Below are 17508 nucleotides of genomic sequence, written 5' to 3'. Positions count from 1 at the left end.
AGGTGGCCACTCTGGCTCCATGTGGAGGGGTATATGAAGCATGTGTCACTTCCCAGCCTAAGTTCTCAAAGCCAGTTCTATGGAAAGTGTTTTAATCTAAGCCCTTATACCGTGTTGGAGAAGCATCAGGGCTTATGGATGAAGTGCTGGCCTTGGAGTCAGGGATCGTGGGTTCAAATCCCATTTTCTACACATATTAGCTGTGTGATCCCAGGCAAGTCAACCTCTCTGAGCCTCAGAGAAGTCTCTAAGACAATAAATTACAGATGTGATCTACTTCAAAGATTTAGAGCTGAAAGAAACTTTAGAAAGGACTCTACATGTAGGGTAAACAAGGAAACTACTAACTAGGCATTTGGATGTTACTTAGTTTGGAAAACACAAATGTAATTCTGAGTGTTCTATACTGAAAAATAAAATAAAACAGAAAATGCCAAGATGAAAACCCCAGATCTAAGAGGAAAAAAAAGTTCTGAGGGTGTCAAATAGATTTTTTTTCAAAAATTATAATAGATCTGACAAGTTTTTAGAGAGAAATAACTCCGAGTGGAAATCCCCTCTAGTATAAGCACCTCATTTTTATAGCTGACAAAACTAAAGACTAGAGGTGAAGTGACTTGTCTAAAGTCAAACGTAAGTAACAAGTAGGGTGAGAAATTGAATCCAGGACTTTTGACTCCAAATACCATGAATTTTCTATTACACCATGCTTCAAAATTTTCTACCATTCTTCTAAGCACTAACTTCTTGAATCTAACTTTGTCAACCACATTCTTCTTGTGCAACAGGCTTTTTTTTCTTGTAAATATACCTTCCCTTTGATACAATCTTTGGACTAAGTCACTGATTGATTCATTGTTTTTTCTTCTTTATTTTATTCTTATTTCTCCCACCAGAGAAGAACTGGGAACTCTACCTGTGACTGCTTCTGATCCTTTATAATGGGGCAGATTGCATGCACAGAGTATCTCAAGTAGCATCTCTCTGTGGAAGATACTGGGGGAGAACTAACATTTCTCTTCATGGAGGAAACTAGGGAGGAGATAGTGTTTCTCCACATGAAGGATATTAGAGAGCTGCTTCCAGGGGAATGCTGATGATGGGTAAGAGAAGTGCCTTTGAGAGACATACTGTGGAGCATGCATAGACATTCTAGAACTGATTCAGGTCAGCTAACCACATGTTGAAGAAGAGATGCTGATTGGCTGCAGTGACGTTGAAAAAGACCCATCAGCTTCAGCTATGGAAAAGTCCTAGACATGATGAGTCTCTTAAAGCAGTAGACTAAGATCTTTTAGCTTTCTTTCTTTTTTCCATTTTTTTGCTGCCATATCACAATGTTATCTCAAATGTTAATGAATCTGTTATTCCATGATATGGATGTTCCCTCCAAAGACACAGATCATTACTCATCTACCCATTTTATCCATCCTATTCAGCTCTTATCCATATGTTCCTAAGAGCTAACCTGATAGGCTCTACCCAATGTGTGTGGAGCCCTCTTTCCTTTCTCAACATCTAGTAGAGCCTAGTGGTTTATTCAATATTAGTTCTTGCTCTTGTCACATTGACCAACCCATCTTCTTTTTTGATTATAAATTTTTTAATATAACGTCCTTTACTCTCGTTCTCTATTATAGTCCGTATGAAGTTTAGCCTGCTCACCCCCACTGTCTATCTCTTCACTGCCCTCTGAGCATTTAATTTTTGAGTGACTAATGTTCTATAGCACCCAGCCAATCAATCAGACCAGCAGAATATTGATATTGAAAAGATAGGCTTCACTTCTAGGGAGAGTTTGGGTCATTAAATGAGTTTTGTAGTTTCCCATAAGTAATTCAATTTGCTCCTGACCTGATTCTTCTGTAATCAAGTGCTCAGGATAAGTATTTGTCAAAAAACTACCATTGAAAATGTTGCAGCTTATGCACCAACATACTGTGTGTGTGTGTGTGTGTGTGTGTGTGTGTGTGTGTGTGTGTGTGAGAGAGAGAGAGAGAGAGAGAGAGAAAGAGAGAGAGAGAGAGAGAGAGAGAGAGAGTAATCTTTCATCCTCAGCCAGAGACTGATGAAGGGTCCCAGCTTCCAACAGAACGGTCTTACCATTTCAATAGTTTTCCTAGGAGACTGTAAGGCAAGGCACTTCACCTCAATATGTGTCAGTTTCTTCATCTGTAAAGAGAACTAAAAATCTTAAGAAGTTCAAAGATATCCTTATACAGTATTATTATTTATGTTTTTCAAAGAGCTGAGACAATTTACTTTTTGTCCTGTGCAGTTTTCATCTATGATTTCTTGAAATATATCCCCGAAAGAAAAAAAAACAGGCTTTAAAAAAAAGCCCATTGTAGGGGCAGCTAGGTAGTATAGTAAGTAGATAGATCACTGACCCTGAGTTTAAATTCAGCCTCAAATACTTATTAACTGTGTGATCTTGGGCAAGTCACTTAACCCAGAATGACTAAAAATAAGCAAATAAAATCCATTGTGTTACAGATGGAACTACTTGACTAAGCCTTTAAATCCTAGTCACACTGGCTTTCACTGAAAGACCAATAATAGCCCCCAGCCCAAACCTCTGTGGCTCATTGATTTTGGTGGTTTAGTGTAAATAGCAATGGTTTTCTGTTTTAGAAACTTTGAGAGTCTTATATTCCCAGATTGATGTTTTGGGGATGGTAAATTAAGCCATCTTTGGTCTCAAGACATTGAATGGGAGTTACCTCAGACTAAGGAAACCTGAGAAAGACATTAATTTCAAAAGGCCAAGATCACCCACTGTATCCAGGGCCAACCCCAGTGATCTTGACTTTTGTCTTGCCACTCAACTTCGATGACTGGATGAAAGAGTAAGGCTGATGACTTTGCGCTGCTATGCCTCACTTAAATCTAACTCATGAGGAAGTCAAGACATCACTTTCATGATGTTACTAGCCTTCTTCAAGAACAAATGATGGAATGAAGTCAGTCTCAGTGACTTCATCAGCTCCTGATGGATACAACTATCATATCTATAAAAATGATTCCCAATTCTGCCAATATCTCCTGAGCCAATATCTCTACATCTTCAACTGCCTAATGGATATTTCTTCCTGATAGGTGACAGAAATTTCAAACTCAGCATATTTAAAAGAGAACTCTTTATCTTTTCCTCAAATCTCACCCCTCTCCCTAACTTCCCTATGTCTGTCCAGGCCAGTACCATACTTCTGTCCAGCTACGTTCACAACCTCACAGCCATCTCTCCTTCCCTTTCTTATATTCAATCAGTTGTCAAATCATGCTCCAATATTCCTTGCCTCTACATATCATAACTAGTTTAGTTCAGGCCCCACCAAATCTCACCTGGAGTATTACAGTAGCCTCCAAATTGCTCTCTTTGCCACTGATTTCTCTTCTTTCCAGTCCACTCTTCTGTACAGTTACCAGTCAAATTTCCTAAAGCTTAGATCTGACCAGGCCAAGTTTACCTTGCTAGAGGTATAATACACAAACCCTTCCGGCACTTAAAACCCTTGATAATCTGTATCCATCTTGTCTTTTCAGTTATTTCACATCACTCACCCTTACACACTCCATGGCCAATTCCTCTACTGGCTGTTCAGCATACTTTTGCATAGGATGTCCTCTTCCTTGCCTGGAATGATTTCCCTTCCCATTCTTAGCATGCCTGGATATGTCTAAACCTCAGCTGAATTCCTACCTCCTAATCAAGGTCTTTCCTCATCCTCCCATTTGTTGGTATTCTCTGGGCCACCCCTAACCTGAGGTACTTTGTATTTATTTATGTGTGTGCTACATTTTCCTAGCAAATTATAAGTTCATTAAGGGAAGAAATTGTTTTCATTTCCTTTGTAGTACCCGTACTAGGGGATAGAATGGGCTCAGAACCAGAAAGACATGAATTTAAGACCCACCTTTGACACATGCTGGTTGTATATAGGCAAGGATTAACTGCTCAGGGCTCTAGACAACTCTTTAAGGCTCTGAGTTGTAGAGAAGGGTGATATGTGTTGGTAGGAATTTCCTCATCCAGAGAATTCCCTATGCCAATGAAATCATAAGTTCAGGCTCAATCCCTACCCCCATTGCCTAGTACAATGCCTGGCACATATTAGGCATTTAATGAATATCTATTGAATTGAACTTGTCAATCCTGACAACAAATGACCAAAGAGCCACAGTAGCTCTGCAATTGCTGTTAACTCTAAAAATCCCAAAGAGGTCATATAGGTTATTAAAGCCACAGTTAACTCTAAAAAAAAAAAATAAAGTAAAAGAAAAGAAAAGAAAACCAAAGAGCTAACCGTAGTTATAAGTAAAACACTTTCATCATTCCACTATAAAGGAGGAAAAATTAGACACGTATGCCAGGGTCCCCTCTAAGAGGAGATCCACTTTAGCGTGGGCATATTTCAATATTTAAAGCAGTGGCTACAGAGTGAGATATAGCCCTGACAATGAGGTATAATAGTAACACTGTGACAAGTTTGATTCATAGCAGGACTTCATGACTGGAACATGGGTACTACAGGTGCTTATCCAAACTCTGAGACCACCTGGTGCTGGTGTGAAACAATTCCAGCATTTTGTTGTGGCTGAGTTCATGAAGAGGGTGAGTTCAAAGGATTGTTATGCCAAACTCAGGGCACAGATTGCTTGCTGGACCTTAACTCTGGAAAACAGGTTGTCTCCTAATAGTAAAAAGAGAGGGGTGATCTTGGCATGGGGATCCTGACAAGCTGAATTGGACATGACGAAACAAGGGTGTATCCATCGGCATTTACTAACAGAAATGTGATTATGGTAAATGTTTTAAATTTATGTGTAGATTTTTGGACAGGTCTAGCTACTAGAAGGTAGATAATTTCTTTCCCTGTTTTTCCCAATATATCCCATCAATTTCACAGGTAGATCATTTATAGAAACCCTACCATACACCATTTTAAGGATGGGCATGCATTTGACAAAAATGGACCACTAAGCAGAATTAGAAAGACAGTGATTTATTCTTAGTAAATAGATATGAGGTACTTCAGTAAACCCCTATACTCTTTGAGGTCAGGGTTTATTTTTGTCTTTTTTTCCAGCACCTAAACCAGGGCTTTGTACATAGTAAATGCTTAATAAATGTTTGTTGAATTGAACTGAATTGTCTCTACATTGGCTCCTAAAACCTGAAAAGGCAAAAAAGAGAAAATGGATAAGAATATTTACAAAAGCAGAGTCCAAAAAACAAATTAATGGAGCACAGATAAAACAATGCTGGGAGAAGATTTAAAAAAAATGATAATCATACAATGCGTGATTCTTTCATCCATTAATTCATTCAACAAGCATTTGTTGAGGGCTAACTATTTACAGAACACTAAGTTATGGACGAAATCTAAAATTTAGGTCAGATTTGATCCCTGCTGTCATGTAGCTTAGAAAAAAACATGAATGATAATAACTACAACATAGAACAGAATGTCAAAAATGTATTGGGGGGAGAAAGTGCGTTAAAGAGGTAGAAAAACAAAGCGCAGTATGATGTTTTAAGGAGAAAGGTTTTATTGACAGAGGATCAGTGAAAGTTTAATGGAGGAGATGGGATTTGAGTTGGGCAGAAATCCAACATTTGAAAGTAGGAAAGAAAGACATTCCAAACATAGGGAACTGCATATAAAGACCTCAAGCTGGGAGGGTGTGGTGACTATTCGTGTACTTTAGGGGAATTCTAGGCAATATTGTGTTCTAAGGGTGTGATACTCATACTTGATCATATCAGCTTCCACATCTGTGATTGGTACAGTGATACAATTGTTGTTAGTATTTAAGCATTCAATTATGCAAAAATTGTTTCTAGGGAACTAGTCTAATGTGTAAATAAACACATTCAGAAATTGACTATCCAATCACTGTCCAATACTAATGGGGGAAAGTGCTAATCGTTTTTTCCCCAAGAAGCAGAGTCCCAGGTGGAGAATTTCTCCAATGTATCTCTGAAAATACATAAAGGACCAAAATAATCTCAGACAAACCTCCTCTGTTCTACTCCCCACTCATACTCTTTGCAGGTGATCCTCTAGGCTCAAAGCAGTTAAATAGTCCTCTAACTCATGGACCTGTAGTGTATGTCAGAAGCAGGATGTGAATCCAGGTCCTCTGAATCTAAACAGCACATTTTCTACTGTTCTTTCCTGACTCCCTGTAATGCCAATGAGATACCCACAGCAGGCACTATGGGAATGCATGTGTATTTCCAGGGTAAATTCACAAAATACAAACTCTTCTTCAAAGACAAAACCAAAATATTTATTCAGCTACCAGAAAGCCAATTCCATCATGAAAACAGCAAAGTTTGTACACATTACCAATAAAGGGAGCACTGACATCTCCAAGCCTTCCTGCCATTAGGCCTCGCCACAAACAAACTCCCCTAGGCAAAATTCCTCCCATTCTCACTCACACTGGCTTCTCTGCTCTGGCTTACTGTCTCTTCCTCCTCCCACCATGGATTCCATGTCTCTCAGGCTGTGGATTGGGCCAAAGCTCAAAGCAGGTCATATGGGCCTATTAAGGGGTAGGAAAAATCTTCAAATTCCTTTAACATTACACTCCCCCAAAGTAACCAGGACATAGAAGTATTAATATGAACTGGTGTGGGATCAGTTTGTGGAGGTCCTTGAATGTCACACTAAGTAGTTTGAACTTTACCTAGAGGACACGACAGAGCCTGTGAAGATTTTGAGCATATGAGTAACATGAAAAGATCTATGCTGTGTATTTTGAGTTGCTTGGATTAAATGCAAAAGCTGAAGAGTATTTTTATTGATTTAAGATGAAAAATTTCTATGAGCTGGCTTCCCTATATCTGAAATTAGTTGACATGGAAGTTGGAAGGTTGATTCAAGTAAATTTTAAAAACAAAGCAAAAAGCTGGGGGCAGCTGGAATCTATGCCTTAGAAAGATTATTCTAGCAACTCTTTGAAGGACAAATTGGAGAATCAAATAGAGGTGGAAAGAGATGAAGATTTTAGCTTTATGTAAAGAAAATGTTCCTAGCAACTAAAACCACCCAAAAATTAATTCAGCAGCTTTGGGAGGTAATAGATTCCCAATAAGTGAGCCTTAACTAGCCTTCTAACTTGGGTCTGCCTCATTTTAGCATATACTCAGGAGAACATTTGCCATCTTTGTGATCCTACAAATTGTTTTTGTTTATGACCTGACAGGTTCATTTGTCTTCTTTTTAGATTTATATATTTCCTGCTTGCTTTTTCTTATATTTAATATTAGGGAGGTGAGCCAGTTAACATGCTAATATTTGGGGAGTAAGCGGTTTTCATTTGAAGTGACCAACATGGATCTATGGAATTTTCATGAATATTTGGCGTTTTTGGCATAGTACTTTGGATATAATGTGATTTCAAAAGGCCAAATTCAGCTTCAAAGTTCAAGCAAAGAACACAGTCTACTTATTGGCCTTCTGTGGTAGGGGAAAGGAGGAGAGGGAATAATTGGCTCTAGCCACAGGGATCGTTAATGGAGGTACTTTTAGGATGCAGTCCTCAAGCATTCATGGTTGTAGTAAAAATAGATGTACCACAGTCAACCATGTGTATCTGTGTAATATATAGTCTGAACATGTACCCCTTTATGTTTGTTAGTGTACAAAAGTGTTCCTTAAAACAAAGTTTTAACCCGGTCCCTTTACCCTGGAGAAAGGAAGAAGTGTTTCCTTCTCCATTACTTGTGACGTCTTGTGTTCACTCACACTATTTTTGCTGTACTCATTTTACTTGTATATAAATAGCTTAAGCTGTTACTATAAAGTCACTACATATATCAAAGACAGCAGCAAAACAATAACAGAAAATTATTTAACTTTTTCTAGTTTTTTTAACCTTTGTGATTTAAAAAAAGTTTACTTAACAGCTATGTGTTAAAAAAATAACTAATAGGGAAATACAATTATCCCTTCCCCAGGGCTTAGGCGTATGGCACCCTCATGAGCTGGAAAATCTGAGTAAAATTTTTTTGGCACTGCCCTTTGTACCAGAGAAGAAGTTTGATTTTTTTCTTTTTCTATGGGAGGGAGTGGGTTCAGGCTCATTGGAAATCTTTTTAAAAGTCTATATGGTCACATATCAACTATTTTGTACTGAGGATCCTTTGTTAGAAATGGGCTAGATTAGATGACTACTGAGATCCCTTTTAATTCTAAATTCCGTGATTCTCACAAAGTCCCAGAGAGCTAGGTGGCATACAGGGGTGTGCTAGTAAATGTTTAACAACTGACTCTCCAAAGATAGTAATTATAAATATGCACATGAAAAATTTTAAGCTTAATCAGCATCATTAACATATTATCCATAACCTCACTAAGGCTAGACAGTCAACAAATTAATAAATCAAGTCCTTACGGGATGTTGATGTTACCCAATACTATTCATATATTTCATACATTTCTGAGTTTCTAAACTTTTTCTGTGTCAATTGCTGGCCTTCACATGTCATCTGCAGCTTCTGCAAAACCCCCCAAAAATGTCCATTTAATTTATTTTTGCTGGCCCAGGATATATCAAAACTGAGATGAGGAAAGTTGAGATATGAAAGGTTTAAGTATAATTTGAGATGCTGATTAGCTTTGTTGAACATCCTTTGGAAAAGGTGACCACGGACACTGTGTCATTGGAAGCAGTTGGGACTCTGAGCCAAAAAAAAAGGGAGGGGAAACAATGGGGAATAAAGTTTTAAGATGAAAACAAATTGGTTATTTATGGAACAGTCATTCCAAAGAAAATAGTGTAAAGGATGGGTAGCCTTAGAGCAGAGGAAGGGATTGAGTAGATGAGAATAGAAATAAAGGACTGAGTGGTGGCAAATGGAGAGTGGATTTTGAATGGTAACAGCCAAGGGATTCAGAATCACTGGGATGAGAAGAATATGATCTGTTGTGAGTCTGTCAATCATTGAGGAAGGAGTATGGGTTAGACTAGATGGACCCCTTAACTCTGAGATTGTATGAAACATGGTGTAGTAGAAAGAGAGGTGCATTGGGACCTAAGAGACCTGGGTTCAAATCTCAGCTCTGTCACTTGCTAGCTGACTTTGATTAAGCGTCCGATTGTTATTTCTTCATATAAATAACTATGATTAGATTCGATTTCCAAACTCCCAATAGTTAATGACTGTAGGTTTCCCCATCCCATGAAAATTAACAGAGGATTTATCTCTAGTAGGGTCAGATGACATCTGCAGAGCCTGGCAGGCAATTTCCATGCAACAAAACCACCAGAAATGTTGCAGGAGTCGTAGGCTATTGGTGCTCCTTGCCCAAGCCAGAAAACTGAACAAACTGCAAGTTATTTCACAGAGATCAAGAGAAGTTTGAGATTGGCATCTGTGATAATCTAATCATCCTATTCTATCAGGTCATGAAGACGCCCGTAAAGATATTCCTCCGCCAGTATTGTCACTTTTTGGAATAGTCTGCATTATGCTGATCATTATGGGATATCTCTGTAAAAGGTAAAATACATCACTGTTGTGTTGCTGTTATAGATTTAATGTTATCATTAGCAGTAATATTTATTTTGTAGATGCTCAATTATGTACATGTTTTCTCCCCTGATAAAATGTAAGCTGTTTGAGGTCAGAGACTGGTTCATTTTCATCATCATCTCCCTAATATCTAGCACTGTGCTTAGCACCTAGCAGGCAATTAATGATGCTTGTTGACTAAGTGATTGAAAAATAGCAGCCATGTAACAAATAATTTTATAGATATAATACAGGTTCCATTTCAAGACACATTTAGGCCAGCATCTACAGACCTAAAACTGTTATCTCATTTTACCAGAGTACTCATTATTTCAATGTAAAATGCATTTAAACATTATATCAGAATAAATAACAAGGAAATCCTTCTCCTCCCCCCTGCAACAAACAAGGGTACATTCTTCCAGAGATTGCCCCACCAAAGCAGAAAAGTGTACTAGATTCGCATCCCATGACTCCTGCCAGTGGTACTGCTGCAGTTTCCTTCAAAGAGGTCCTCCTGTGACTTTACCAAATTTCCTGTTGTCATGCTGGGCTTATGTCTTCAGTGCCCAGTCATCTGCTGGTCCTTGATGATCAGTGGTGCTTTTGGCTGCCACCTGTTGGACCTCTGCTGAATTGCCATAACTTTTTGTGGTCCTGTGATGAGAGCTTTGGTTTTAACACATCACCTCAGGGGTATCATTCTTTGGTGACTTAAACCCCAAAGCCACAGCCAAAGCCCTTAGGCTTCAGTTAAACCTATCTTTTTAATTACTTTGATTCTATCTGAACTGTCATTCTATGAATTCAGTCCCTTATTAGAGAGGGATCAATTCTTTCTATATTTTTCATTCCCATAGTTCATGCAAATCACCACCTTTGGAGTTTTAGTTAGCAAGCCTGGAGAGGCACAGCAGAACTAACAACTGTTTCTCCTACATTACTGCCAGTAACAAAATTATTTCTCTCCCTATTCTGGATAGTAACATGTGAGTTTTTGTAAGTCTTATCTTTTTGTCAGCTTAAAAGAAACTGCACAGGTACTAAAGCATAGTATTTTTTCACTGAGGAGTTTTAAACCTTTCCTTTTAGTTCTTACTGTCACAGGGGGTAAGGCAACAAGCATTTATTAAATCTTTACTATATGCCAAGCACTGTGCTAAATGCTGAGTATACAAATAGAAGCAAATAGAAACATAAAGACAATCCTTGTCCTCTAAAAGAGGGGCAAAGGGGTTAGAAGGAGTAATTGGGACAAAGTCTGGAGAGAGCCTGCAAGGGAATGAAATGAGGATGGCCTGGTTCCCTCCCCAAAATGAAGAGGAATCTAGTACAAACTACTGGTTTATGAGCTGTCCAGGAGGAGGACCAGAACCCAACTCCATTGCATATGTCTTTGATATCCATTGTAGAAATAACAAATTTCAGAGAAAATAATAATAATATGCAAAATTCTCTCAATTATCAGTCAATACAGACCCTAATGAAACCAAAGAACTACTAATTTCAGAATATTAATTCTGAATATAAATTCAGCATTAACTAATTCTGAGAAACAGAATATGATTATATTCTAATATTATTCTTAGATATCTATATTCATGTTCAATTTACGTACATTTCTGAATAGTAGCCTGCAAATTTATGTCACAAACCATGTATTTCCTAGTACTTTTAACTCTATTTGAACTTTCACTTCTACCCTTTGACAGTATGATGACTCAATCTCATTATGCTCAGGTACAACTTTTCAGAAATCAATTGTTTTCCAAACATAGCTTTTATGAACAAAATTAAAAATTTGGAGTGCAAGCTTATTTTATTACAAAAAAGCATGCATTTTAATTTTTTAGCTATTTTTTAATCACAAAAAGTTAAATGAACCACATGGACATTTTGTAAAAATACAATTTCTTCAAAAATATTTGTTTTCTCTTAGTTTTCAGATAAATAAAAAATATCAAAATTATAAAAAATTAATATTCTAGCAATACATACAAAAATGTTGCATTATAGCAAGGTTGTAATTTGAGAAGAGTTGCAGTTTGTGAAGTTACATTTTGCAAGTATTTACTGCAAAATGTGAACTAGAACTCTTTGACTTGTGATATTGATTTTTGTTTTTTATTGCTATCTTTATATGTTCTTAAACAATATCTTGTTTTCCTCTTTCATGAAAGACAGAGAAAACCTGTTTTTTTGGTTTTTTTTCACATCCATATTAAGATTTTTATTCCATTTATGTTGAGGTTTTTCCCCTTCCTTTCCCCTCTTCTCCCTTCCCTTTCTCTCCTCTCCTCTGCTTCCTTCACTTCTTTTCCTCTTCCCTCTTTTCTACTCTGGTTGGGGAAGGGAGTGGTGGCCTGAAGCTTTTTTTTAATTGAGCTCAAACCCACTTTCTGTAACTCATTATCTTAGCTTCTCTGGCTGCCAAATTGATATTACTGAAAAACATGTCTAACCATGTTAATCCCCTGCTAAGGAAGCTCCAGTGGCTGCCTATTACCTTTAGGATCAAAAATAAACTCCCTTATTTGGTATTTAAAGGCCTTCACAGACTGGTTCCGAGCTTCCAGGCTTATTACACATTGAGTTCTTCAGGAACTCAGTGGCATTCTATATTCCAACCAAACTGGACTGCTTGTGATTCCCCAACACAACAGTCCATCTCCTGTTACTATGACAAAACAGAATGTTCTCCCACACTTAGAAGGTATTTCTTCCTTAGTGTCACCTCATAGAGTCTCTAGCTTCCTTCAGGCTTTCCTCGAGTGCCATTCTTACATGAAGCCTGCTATTTGCCCCAACTTGAAAGTACATTTCCTTCCCACCCACTCCACAATTGCTTTTTGTTTACTTTCTCTATATATTTTCATTCACATCTCTGTGTTCCTGCTGTTCCTCCAATACAACGTAAGCTCCTTGAGGGAAGGGATTGTTTTCTTTTTGATCATCATATCCAGTGCCTAGCAAAGCATCTGGAATACAGCAGGCATTTAATAAATGCATGTTGAGGGAAAGAATGAATTAAAGTGAACCACTTACACATCTGCGGAAGTTGTAGTTCAAATTCTCAGCCATGCAGAAGCCCAAGGATTAATAACTCTGCTTTGAAGCTTGAGAGTTCCCTCTACTAAGTTCAGAGTCATTCAGTCATTTTTCAGTCGTGTCCAACTCCTCATGACCCCATTTTGGGGTTTTCTTGACAAAGATGCTGGAATGGTTTGTAATTTCCTTCTCCAACTCATTTTACAGATAAGGAAACTGAGGCAAACAGGATTAAATCACTTGGCCAGAATCACACAGCTAGTAAACATGATCTCAGGAAGATGAGTCTTCCTAACTCCGGACCTAGCACTCTATCCACTGTATCACCTAGTTGCTCTGAGCTTTCCAAGTTCCTTCTACTAGCCTAGAGTAGACAGTGACATTTGCATTGACCCATCCATTAGCAGTGACCTTGATTTCATCTTTTTTCCCATGTTATTGCAGAACTATAGTGAATAAATGCCAACTTTGAGGATACTAAGTTTGCTGACTCCTACAGAGACAAGCTATGTGATAATCTAATTATAAATCCTTTAGTCTGATTTATTATAATATTTACCAAATTAATGTTTGAACTGTGGAGCTCAGTCTCTAGTCATTCAAACCTAATTTTTAAAAATAGCTAAGATATACATACTCATCAGCCCCAATGGCACCTGTAGGTACTCTGAAATCAATATGCTATTTCTATGCCTTGCCATAGGCTGTCCTCCATGCCTGCAACACCCTTTCTCCTCATCTCCTTCTTTTAGAATTCTTATTTTCTTCCAAGGCTTAGCTCAGGCATTATTTCCTATATGCAAAACTTTTGCAAACACCACATCTCTCCCCACAACGTTTTATCCTCTTCCACCAAAATGATCCTGTATTTACTATGCATCTAAAGTGTTTCCACAACTCTGTGAAATTGTTTGATATTTTTGTCTTTTAAAGCCTAGGAACTAACCTAAGACTTTAAATACAGTAAGTCCTTAATGAATGTTGAATTGAATGACATTAAAAGAGGGAAACAGAAACAAATCAAAGGTTTTCTCACACACACACTTATCCCACTCATTTTTTCATCCAAATAAGGAAAGTGGGCTATTAATAGTTTCTTATAATCACTTTTAGATGAACTCATAAAAATAATTATCTAGTACTTTTGCACATCACAGGAATAGCTATCAAGTTGGGAAAAAACTAGAAGGCCCTCAATTAAGTGACCTATATAAGGAGAAATCAGCAAGAAAATTCTAATCAGTAACCAAAAAGTGACATGATAAGAATTCAAACTTGCCCTTTTATAGCTCTGTAAGAAATAGAATAATTCAGGGATCCCTGCCATATTTGAAACGGTATCTGGTAAGGACAAACTGAAAAAAACTTCCCATTAGAAGAATAAATTGACAGTTCTTCAGGAGAGGAAAGATCTATTTAGAGCTCAAACTCAGAAGTCTGTAGGGTATCCTTAGGGAGCTGGCACTCTCTGAGGACTAAAACTGACCTCTCTTTCCTTCAAACACCAGGTTATTCCTACATGCCTGAAATTCACACTTAACTAATCTCCACTTGGAGAATTCCTCTCTTCCTTCAAGAGGAAGATCAAATCTTTCCTGATCCCCATACTGCTAGTGCTCTTCCAAACTACCTTATATTTAATTATCTTGTATCTATTTCTATTTAGTTTGCATATATTTAAACAAGCAGTATGATTCAAAAGTCTTAATGGAGGTTTAATCTTTTGATTAGTGTATTAATGTATCCCGCTTTGTCTATCCCCTCATTTTGCAAGAAGGATTGTTTCCATTATTTGTTGTTACATCCCCAGAGTCTAAAATAGTGTCTGGCCCATAGTAGGCAATTAATAAATGCTTGTTGATTGATACATAATAGGGTTTAAAATGAACTTATTAATTATTGTGAGGATGGACAGAACTCTGCTTTGCTACAAGTGGTCAAAATAGCTATGACCTGAGGACACTGAGGTGGGAAAACAGGTCCACTTAAAGAAGGCTCAGGTTTTTAATCAGATATCCGTCCAAGTTTAACACCATCCTTTCTCTAAGGGCCAGTCCCTTCTTTCAATGCATGTTATTTTGTGCTCATTTCTTGTGATTATTATCCAGTTTTACATTTACTTTTCTTTTCCAAGGTATAATGTAATTCAAAAAATATTCCCTCCTGTTCCCCATATTAAAGACCAAGTTAGTGACAGTTTTCACAAATACATCCAGGTAAGTTGTATTGCTAAAATTATACAGTACTAGTTTTAGAGGATATGAAACAAGTAGAGAGAGAGAATGAGTCAGTCCGTCTGTCTCTTTAAGTTCTCCATTATTTCCTATACTCAAAATTACAGGCTCCAGGAGGTAGTAGAAAGTAGAAGTACAGAAATTCTGAAAGCTGTTTGGTGATAATTTGACTTTGAGGACATCTCTTATTTCCCTTCCAAGGCCTTCACCACCATTCTTAACATAATTGTTTTTTTTCTTTTAAATTATCTCATCTCAAAATATTGACCATGTAAGTTAGTGATTCATTGAGAGGGCTACGCCTCTCAGAATCAGGTAGGGGAATGTGAAAAATGATTTTTTTTAGTAATCATTATCTTAGAGACTCAGAGCTTCCCCCATCCCCCTTTCTTAGGAAGTTTAGTTTCTTCTTCAGAATGAATTTACGGTCTAATCTAAATGGTGTCCATTCCTGCTTTCTGGGTTTGTCGCCCAGACAGGTCTGGGAAAATGTTGATTTCTCCCTAACGTCAAGACAAGTGATATGGAAATTGATGTCTCTTTGACCAAGATTAAGTGACCTAAGTTATGTACCCCAAGATCCTCATTTTAATATAGCCCACCTTAGTATGTTGACCAATCAGAATTGATTGGCACCTCTTGGAAACATCTACTCTTAGAAGAGCATATAACTGTACTCACAACCCCTAAATTGAGCCAGTTCTGAACTGTCTCCTTTGGGGGGGCATGAGGGGGTGGGGCACAGTTCTGGATTGCAGCTCCCTTGCAATGCATGTTGCTTGCTTTGAGAGAAATTTTTAAAAAGGACACAATAAATAATCTCATCTCATCTCATCATTACTTACCTACCATCCCCATTAGATTGTGTTTTCCTAAACAAAAATGAATGTACTAGGCATGTGGTCTTAGATAAGTCACTAAACTTCACTGGGTCTCAGTTTCATCATCTACAAACTAAGATAACTTTAAGTTACTTAAGTAACTTATGAACTCTTAACTAACCTATTAACTTTTTCTAGTGAGTTAGCTGCTTCTATCTTCCTATCTCCTGATTTCACATATATTTTTCCATGTCTGTCTTATGCTTTTATAGGAAAACAAAATAATATTAATTTAATAGATAGGTAAACTTATGAAATTGATTGATACACAGAAGAATCTGATCAAATAACCTTTTTGTCTCTTCCTTTCTTTAGGTGGTCTGGGAAGAAAATAAAACACTTCCGGAACAATGTAAAATTGAAGAGATACAAGTTTTTGAAAAAAAATCAAACCGTCCATAAAACTAAACAAGATTTTTCATTAGATAATGTTCTTAGAAATTTCTTTTCTAATCTTTTTTTCTTATTCCTACTTTTTTCTCTTCTTCCAAGTAATGCTATAGTAACATACAAGGAGGAATGGGTTGCAAATGTTTAACAGTTGCTCTTTGAGGGGAAAAGACATACTTTTAAGTTAAATCTGCATTATTAACATTTTTTCATCACTTTATTAATTCTAGACAGACAATAAAACAATAAATCAAGTTCTAATTGGTAGCATTTGCTTATTTTCAAGTTTTTAAATGCTTAAACAGAAGTTTTAACAATCAGAGCTCATGGGCCTCTTTGAGCTCACTGCAGCACACCTTTGGACATGTCCACTTGTGTAGGTTTAGATCTTTGGAAACCTCAGTAAGAGAATCTGATAGCATATCGCCTCAGTAGGTAAACTGATTCTTTTTCTTGTTTTTTCTTCTTTTTTTGATTCTGAACTTAAATTCCAAAACGAAGAAACTATTTCTACGTAGACAGCAGAACACAAAAAGAGGACTGTATAAAAACTGAATCTTAATTTCATAGTTTGCATTTAAAAAAAGCATATGTTACTTTTAAAACTTCCCTGCTTGTCTGTGGTTCCTTCTATACTTTCATGTGCATTTTTTTTTTTTTGGAGCTTCTGTGCATTTAAAAAATGCTTCAATGGCCCTCTTTTCTTCATTGTTATTTCAAATTCTCCCTTTCCTCTCTACCTCCCCCTCAGTCCCCTCCCCCATTAAAAACTAAAGGAAAATAAAAACCTTTGTAATAAATAAGCATAGTAAAGCAAAATGAATCCACACAGTGGCCAAAATGTATGTCTTTCTGTATCTTGAGTCCACAACCTCTTTTATCGGGATGTGGTTAAAGGTCTTCTGGACACATAGGAGTTGCATTGATCAGAGCTCTTAAGCGTTTCAAAATTGTTTTTATTTACAACACTGTCTTTGTATAAATTGTTCTCCTGGTTTTTGCTCACTTCACTTAGCATCAATTCATATCATCCAGGATGGTCTACATTTGTACCTTTTGTCATTTTTTAATAGCAGAATAATATTCCATTATATTCATATAACATAATTTGTTCAGTCATTCTACAACTGATTATTGCTTAAATTCTAGGTCTTTTTCCCCCCTCCTTTTAATCCCCCCTTCAGGATCAAGGACATTTATGTCTCTTCCCTACCCAGTATTATCCTCCCTCTTAACCCCCACCCCCATCATGGCTTGTTTACCTCCTGCGTGATTTATTTTCACACCAAACTATGTGTGTAGGAGAGTGCCTAACCCCTCTTTGTTTAAGATAAGAGAACAGTTCATCTGATGCCCCCTCTACCACCCTTTTCTTCATGTTTATACAGCCTTTTCACACACTTCAGCAAAGGAGACTGAGGAGCAT

General features: G+C 37.2%; 1 protein-coding gene across 3 annotated transcripts in view; it reads left to right on the top strand.

The window, feature by feature from the left end:
* Window positions 1–16911, top strand: part of LOC140506880 (interleukin-3 receptor subunit alpha-like) — a 113765-nt gene extending 96854 nt beyond the window's left edge. Inside the window, exons 10-12 of one of the 3 annotated variants that reach the window (XM_072614512.1) lie at window positions 9421–9517; window positions 14712–14793; window positions 16008–16911. In XM_072614512.1, the coding sequence (XP_072470613.1) occupies window positions 9421–9517; window positions 14712–14793; window positions 16008–16094 (266 nt within the window). In that variant the 3' untranslated portion in view covers window positions 16095–16911. The remainder of the gene's footprint in view (window positions 1–9420; window positions 9518–14711; window positions 14794–16007) is intronic. The other 2 variants (XM_072614513.1, XM_072614511.1) reach the window with 2 other exon arrangements.
* The last annotated feature ends 597 nt before the right edge of the window (window positions 16912–17508 follow it).

This window comes from Notamacropus eugenii, chromosome 5 (assembly GCF_028372415.1).
Source record: "Notamacropus eugenii isolate mMacEug1 chromosome 5, mMacEug1.pri_v2, whole genome shotgun sequence".
Taxonomy (NCBI): Eukaryota; Metazoa; Chordata; class Mammalia; order Diprotodontia; family Macropodidae; genus Notamacropus; species Notamacropus eugenii.
This window is presented reverse-complemented; position numbering and strand designations above follow the sequence as displayed.